Source organism: Amphiura filiformis, chromosome 7, assembly GCF_039555335.1.
Source record: "Amphiura filiformis chromosome 7, Afil_fr2py, whole genome shotgun sequence".
Taxonomy (NCBI): Eukaryota; Metazoa; Echinodermata; class Ophiuroidea; order Amphilepidida; family Amphiuridae; genus Amphiura; species Amphiura filiformis.
The window spans coordinates 8,794,341-8,802,442 of NC_092634.1; the positions used below are offsets into that span (position 1 = coordinate 8,794,341).

Genomic DNA, 8,102 nt, shown 5'->3' on the forward strand with positions numbered 1-8,102 from the left:
ATGCACACCAACTTCCCATTGGAATTACACAGAGCTCCTCCACTTCCTCCACCACCCGACTAATTAACTTGATTAAGCTTTAGCTTGCTTGTGACAAGACAACAGTCAAAGGTCAGCTCATCCAGCACCCCCGTTTCCTGTTTCATTGTTATGCAAATAGCGATCGATCAGCGTGGTGACTTTGCCTGTTTGGTAATAGTTTCCGTGGACATTTCAAAAGACACCATAGCGTCCTTCACGATCGATATCCGTGGTGACTTTGTGCTTCTTGATTTTTCTTCCGTGGAGACTTTGTCGGTTTGGTAAAAGTTTCCATGGAAAGTACCGTGGTGACTTCCTACTTTTTGCTCTCATTCCTAGCTCCCAGATGAGCAACTGAATGGGCCTTTAATTGGCTTAATTGATAGCTATTGATAACTTCAACTGGCAAGTTCCGTCTTATCTCTCATATAAATTTTATATATATTGCACCTTGGTGTGAACAAGTTAACCTTTAACCTTATGGTTTGCTTTGTCTTGGAATTGAAGATATTGGTATTTGCTGCTTATCTGTGGTTTTAGCTTTACACATTACACTGCTGCGGCTATTTACTGGCAATGATATCACATCACTGAATTCATCGATTGTAAGGAGTACTATTAAAAGTTAGTTGGACCAACGCAGACTATCGACTGCACCGTCAGAAGTCAAGTTGAAGTTAATAATTATTAATAAAGGTGAGTTTTCATTTAAAGTTTCGTTATTCCATGTTTAAAATATATACTAGTGTACATGACAGTTGTACAAAGTATCATATAAATAGCCTAAAGAATGAATTTCTTGACGGTCAGCGACCACTAATCATACTAATAACACCACTTCAAGTATTTATGTCCGCGGATTTTGTTCGAGTAAAAAATAAAACATGTTTCTCGTCCTCTATCGCTGCCTTTTTTTGGAGGCCGCTTCAATTTTATTTAATATAAATTCAGTTATAACTTTAAAAGATGTCTAGGAAGCCCGGGCTAGGAAGTTGAAGCTAGTTGAGATGCTTTCTATAAACTTGACGGTTACTAATAACGGAATCCGCGATACTCCTCCACCACTGTATCTCTCATGCTCAGTGTCCCGTTCCATTTGAAATTGAAGTTTGTTGCCGCTAATTATTAAAGTGAAGTCAGACAACTCTTTATGTCCTATAAGAAGTCCACTGTATTCTTAGAGATAATATCCTTTGCAGACATGACGATTAAAAATTAAATTAATACTGAAAACACCTATTGAATGACTTGATTGTTGATTTTGTGGCTGAAAATCGGTTTTGGGGGATTTTGTCACCAAAAACCAAGAAAAAAGATCTGCCTCATGTATTCAGATGAAATCAATAAACAGAATAATATTACTATTTTTTTGCTCCAATATAAATATGTATTGCTGTAAAATATGTTCTTTTAATGTAATAATATTATAAATATATGTGTCAAATTTACCCCTACCCATTATGTGTCCCACTTACCCCAAAGTGTTGGGGTAAGTGGGACAGTTGAGTCATTACATAATTGGCCCTGCCATTCTGTACTGAATTAATTGGAGTATCGCCCCAAAAACTAACACCAGACATTGTCCTAGAATTATACTTTAATTATAACAACATAAGTCCAATCTTTATTCACTTACTTGAGTTTTATATCCAATAATATCCTTAAGTGTCCCACTTACCCCATCTTACCCTATGATCACTTTCATATTCACTCCTGGGAAGAGTTTATCTGGTCTGTTCCACTTTATTTTCGACAGAACTGCACCTGAACCAGATAACAGTTTGATAGACGACCGATAATTGGTTTTTTTCACTCTTTTTGGGGGGAAACCGCGCACTTTTAGCGTCATCCAGAATCAGCGGTTGAATAAAGCCAAATCGGCATTGAAATTTTGAAATGCATTGTGGGACAGTTTTTGCAGTTTTGGGACAATTATTAAATAATGAATAATTTTTTAAGTATTAAAAATATGAATGTGATATAGATTAATGATTTAAAATATTGTTAATATGTCAGAGGTCAAAGTGTCCCAAAAGTGCTCTCAAAAACCGGAGGTTACAACATTTGGCGATTAGGCTTAGGCCCTATTGTAGCGCTTTTTTGTTCATACCACACCAAACCGGGACACCAAATCAGTATGTGAAGCGTATTCCGGTAAAAGGTTAGCACCCCTATCTGATGAAACGCATTTTTTATTTTGCACGTAAACTGTAAAAACAACGCGTTCCTAAGTTAAGTTCTACTCCGAACTGAGATTCAATGTCTCTTCGACTTTTCCTTTTAAAGATCAACCGAAATGCAGAATTATGCACATTTCGAGTCGACATTTCCAACTATATGCGAATTTAATATTTAGAGAACTCATTAAAGAGACTTTCAAGAATTTTAGCATGTATTTAAATCAAGTTTAATTTCTTTTTATATTATAAGTGGTATTTTTTTGGATATAATTTAGTAGGCCTACTTACTCTCTAAATTCTAAAGAGTGAAAAGTCAATCCTCCTCGGAGTGACTCTTCGGGTCAATCGAAAAGATTGACATTTCAATCTTCCAAGAGTGAAAATCACATATTTTTCTCCATACAAGTAAATATTTTCAATCTTTTCACAGAGTGTTCCCTCAGCTTAGAGACATTGCGATTTCCAAATGTAGACATCGGACGTACGTTGATCTATTCAAAACCACTCTCCTGTATCGATGTGAGGTCACGTATTTAGCTATTTTTGAAGATATTTCACGTGCGAAATCGACGTAGATACATCGTTGAAAATTCGCAAAATTTGTCCATTTCCCAATATATTAAAGACAGTCAAAGATAACGAACATATGAAGGAAAGTCTAATCATTATTATGATCCTTTTTGTTTGTAACAAATCATTATAATAAAGGTACAGCGATGTGTTAAAAATGGACTAAATTTAAACGCAATATTCACACGCAGAGATTGCCCATTGAAATGTGTGTGATACTTTGCGTTAAAAAATTACAATGCGATTTCCATCTTGGATTCCAACGTAGAATAAAAACGCAGATGCTACGTTGAAATATGCTGATTTTACCTCATGTCTAAGTCCATGTAACGCGCCTAATTTTCAGGACGAAAAAGTCTCATTTTGAAAGTAAAGTCATGATGTATGTATGTAGTGATCTTTAATCTACCAAAATATATGTTTTGGGGCAACTATAATATTTGGGGAGCACAAAAAACAATTAGGTTTAATCAGCATGTAGGTCAAAATTTTAATCAAAATCAAAAGCGGTCTGTTTGAATTTAGGCATAGTCTCAGCTCACTGTTATTTTTTCAATCACTATGCCCTCTATCGACCTAGATTAGAAGCTGTTAGATATTGAGCAAATATTATAGTCTTTATTCTGACTTTCTTGTTCTCCATCGTGACGAATGAGCACAATCCAGTCTGGAACAGAGACTAGCCATATTCAACACCGTATTAACGTACGCGAAAACGTACGTGCCACGAAAATCGCAATGTCTCTATTAAACATAAATAAACTTCAATTGAGAGAGATTGTGCTGAGGGAACACTCTGTGAAAAGATTGAAAATTTCACTCTAAAAAGATTGAAATTTTACTCTTTGCAGAGTGAAAATTGTACTCGTATGGAGAAAAATATGTGATTTTCACTCCTGGTAGATTGTATTCGATTGACCCGAAGAGTCACTCCGAGGAGGATTGCCTTTTTCACTCTTTAGAATTTAGAGAGTAGTCTGAAGTAGGCCAAAATCTATAATCAGCCTCCTCACGTTTCAGTGTTAACTTTGCTTTGAACTTTGCTTTATTGAAGCAAAACTGCTTAATGCACAGTAACAATGTCTATCAAGCCTTAAAACCCTATTTTCGAGGTTTTTGGACGCATTTCCACAGAATTAGAGAAAGCGCATTTCTATACTTTGCAGGCATCTACAGTGACGTAGCGTCATAGGGGCACGTGGATTGCAAAATAGAAAATCCCATAGGAAAATGTCGATTCAGACCCGACCCCCACATGGTCGGTGCCGCCCGCCCCCCCCCCCCCCATATGATGACCCACTTAGGGCACGTATTTAGCCAGTAATTTTTCTTCAACAATCAATATGACTTATAGTCACCGTTTCTTCCTTCTCCACCCGCCTATAATTTCCCCTCGCATCATCGGTTGATTCAAGAAATGGAAGAAAACTGATTAATGATATTTGTTATTTTTCTGCTATCTTCAGTAGACAACACGGAGATTCCTTATCAGATCAGCCGCAGAACACTACCTCCCCTGACAACTTGTAATGCAGCACGGGTGATACAAATATTGAGACAATGACATGCATAAAACAATAATGAGTTGGATGGGTAGTGCCCCCATCCTCCATTTATCTATTATTTCTTTAGTTTACTGATTCATTTTCCCCTTGGTTCTTGTCCAATGTCACCACAAACAAGGTCACATCAGGCCTATCAAATCAAATCAAATTTATTTATTTCCATATACATTATACATATACATTATACATATCTAAAAAATTGTACATCAAAACAAACAGCAAACAAAAAAAGACAATATGGAGGAGCTGACCGGAAGGCCAATGAGGCCTGAATAAGCCAACCCCTAAACAAAATTCGTTGCAAAAATAACAAAAACAAAATCAACATGAGACCTACCATGCAAGGCCAATAAGACAAGACGGACAGTGCCCAGAAAAAAATAAAAGAAAAAGTTATTCGTAAACTGAAATCATAGTTCGTTTAAGCTGATTAAGAAAATGTTTAACGGATTTGCAAGTCTTTGCTTTTTTATTTATACTGTTCCAAAAAGTGGGTCCAGTAGCTCGGATGGAATGATCAGAGAATGCTTTTTTATTATTCGTCAAGTTGAGATCATTTACATGTATTGTCTGGTAGCCGTGTATGTCAGAGCGCTTTGTAAAATAACCATTAAATAAATCAGGCAAATCATTCATAGAATATCTATACATAAATACGCCCAGTTCGAGTGAGTACATATCTTTAACAGTTAGTAGGTTATATTTTGCAAATAAGGGTCCTGAATGACTTCTGTAATGACTATTTGACACTGTTCCAATTGCCCACTTTTGTAATTTAACAAGTTTATCAAGATAGGTTTTACAGGTGCTTCCCCAAATAAGTATTCCATAGTTGAGGTAAGGCATTACTAGAGTACAATAAAGAGTGTGTAAAATACGTTCTGGAACATAATGTTTTAATTTGTTCATGACACCAATATTTCGTGCTAGTGTTTTGGAAACACAATCAACATGATGTTTCCAAGTGAGACATTCGTCTATTATGATACCTAGGAATTTGGTTTGTTTCACTCTGTCCAAACTTGTATCATCTAAAATAATATTTAAATCAGACTGCACTTTAACTGTTGTCATATGGGGCGTTCCTAATATCATGTAATTAGTTTTGCTAGCATTTACTGATAATTTGTTTGCTTTTTGCCTATTCTTTCATTACCCGCCCAACATGGTGGTATGTGCGTCTTCCAGCTTATAGTAAAAGAACCTACATGTATAGTCATCGTATTTGTCAACAATGTTTTTTTGTTTTGTTTTTCACTTTCAGACACCATGATTCGACCCAAGCGCCAATGGGATATACTAATGGATCCTGTATGCAAGTATTGCACAAGAAGATTTATTGGAAACATTCCTCGTTACATGTCCCATCTCCGCAACCATGAGTTGTGTATTAAGCCTTATTGGTATACCAATCCAAAGTTACCACCAAAGGCTGGCTGTGTGGATCTACAAAACAGGATCCAGAAGAGAAGATCAGAAGAACCTCCCAAATGTTATCCAGGTGATCGCGACTCTAAAAGGCAAAATACTACCATTGTTACTGACCATATGTTTTCGTGTAAGTTTTGTGGAAAGAAGTTTACATCCTCATCAGCAAAGTGCCAACATGAATGTATTCATACAAGAGATAAACTCTTATGTAGATACTGTAATAAGGCCTTTAGAAACATGAGTAGCAAAAAGTTACATGAAATGACACATACCGGAGAAAAACCTCACAAATGTAGCTACTGTGATATATCATTCCGCCAATTGGCACACAAAAAGCAGCATGAAAAAATCCATACAGGACAAAAACCTCACAAATGTAGCCACTGCAGTAAATCATTCAGCCAGTTGGGTCACAAGAAGACACATGAAAAGATCCATACAGGAGAGAAACCTCATATATGTAGCTACTGTAGCAAATCATTCAGTCATTTGGGACACAAAAAGCAGCATGAACAAATTCATACAGGAGAGAAACTTCACAAATGCAGCTACTGCAGTAAATCATTCCGCCATTTGGGAAACTTAAAGATACATGAAAAGATTCATACAGGAGAGAAGCGTCACAAATGTAGCTACTGTAGCAAATCATTCAGCGACTTGGCACGCAAAAAGCAGCATGAAAAGATTCACACAGGAGAGAAACCTCACAAATGTAGCTATTGTAACAAAACATTCAGCCAGTTGGGTCACAAGAAGACACATGAAATGATTCATACAGGAGAGAAACCTCATAAATGCAGCTACTGCAGTAAATCATTCATACAATTGGGAGACAAAAAAAAACATGAAATGATTCATACAGGAGAGAAACCCCACAAATGTAGCTATTGCAACAAATCATTCATCACATTGGTGCAAAAAAAGCGGCATGAACAAAATCATACAGGAGAGAACCGTCCCAAATGTAGCTACTGTAATAAATCATTCAATAGTTTGGGAAACAAGAAGACACATGAAAAAATTCATACAGGAGAGAAACCTCACAAATGTAATCACTGTAGTAAAGCATTCAGCCAATTGGAAACCAAAAAACGGCACGAACTAACTCATACAGGAGAGAAACCTCATAAATGTAGCTACTGTAACAAATCATTCAGCCAATTGGGATACAAAAAGGAGCACGAAGACATTCATACAGGAGAGAAACATCACAAATGCAGCTACTGCAGTAAATCATTCATACAATTGGGAGGCAAAAAACAACATGAAATGATTCATACAGGAGAGAAACCACATCAATGTAGCTATTGTAACAAATCATTCAACCATTTGGATCACAAAAAGCAGCATGAAAAGATTCACACAGGAGAGAAACCTCACAAATGTAGCTACTGCAATAAATCATTCAGCCAATTGGGAAACAAAAAGCAGCATGAAAAAATTCATACAGGAGAGAAACGACACAAATGCAGCTACTGCAGTAAATCATTCATACAATTGGGAGGCAAAAAACAACATGAAATGATTCATACAGGAGAGAAACCCCACAAATGTAGCCATTGTAACAAATCATTCAGGATTTTGAGAAGCAAAACCAGGCATGAAAAAAATCACGAGAGAAACTTCACAAATGTAGCAACTATGGCACGATGAGGTTTGCAAGCCTCACTCACATTCACGCCCTCTATTGAATTTCTTAAAATTTTAGGGTTTTAAAATCTATTTCTTTTGTTTTTCATTGTATTAGGCCGTGTAAAATTAATATTTTGGTTCTCGTCCCCTCCTCCTCAATTTCTGGGATTTGTCAGATTTTTTTTTTTTTTTTTTAGATTTTTCAATTTTTTAGACTTTGGAATGATTTATGAAATCTTCATACATATAAATAAGTTTATTAGAGAACAAGCATCACTTCCAAGTCTTTTTGTGGTACTCTAGGGGTTTATCCTCAGAATCTCACATTTGAAAAAAAAAAAAGGGCCTCATCGTTTCCTCGAGCACTGTTGAAGAAGACCGAAAACTACTGACAATGCTAATTTTACAATGGAAAAAAAAAAACAAACACCTCCCTCCCTCATCAATTCATGAAAATCCTCTGGACGAGAACCAAAACATTAATTTTATACGGCCTTATGAGGAAAATTATGAGAAATGAAAAGAAGCATCTACAAAAGTTTTTCTTATGTTTGACTTTATTTTATTAGGGTTTGATTTTTCATTGTTTTATGACAGTCAACCGGCCGGTCACAGATACAGGCCTTGGTTTCTTTTTTCTGAGTGCATCTGACTTGGTCTATCCTCTGTGAAATTGTTCAAATTATGTGGAGATAACCTTGTA

At 36.2% G+C, this 8,102-nt stretch overlaps 1 protein-coding gene across 1 annotated transcript; it reads left to right on the top strand.

Annotated features, from left to right (window-relative positions):
* The first annotated feature begins 460 nt into the window (after positions 1-460).
* LOC140156246 (uncharacterized) lies at positions 461-7,540 on the top strand. Its single transcript, XM_072179243.1, has 2 exons — positions 461-717; positions 5,601-7,540. Exon 2 carries the CDS (start codon positions 5,606-5,608, stop codon positions 7,418-7,420), a length of 1,815 nt encoding a protein of 604 aa, XP_072035344.1. The 5' UTR covers positions 461-717; positions 5,601-5,605; the 3' UTR covers positions 7,421-7,540.
* Positions 7,541-8,102: the final 562 nt, after the last annotated feature.

What these genes read in the sequence shown, in the direction of transcription:
- LOC140156246 (XM_072179243.1), top strand. Translation starts at nt 5,606, where the DNA reads ATGATTCGACCCAAGCGCCAATGGGATATACTAATGGATCCTGTATGC.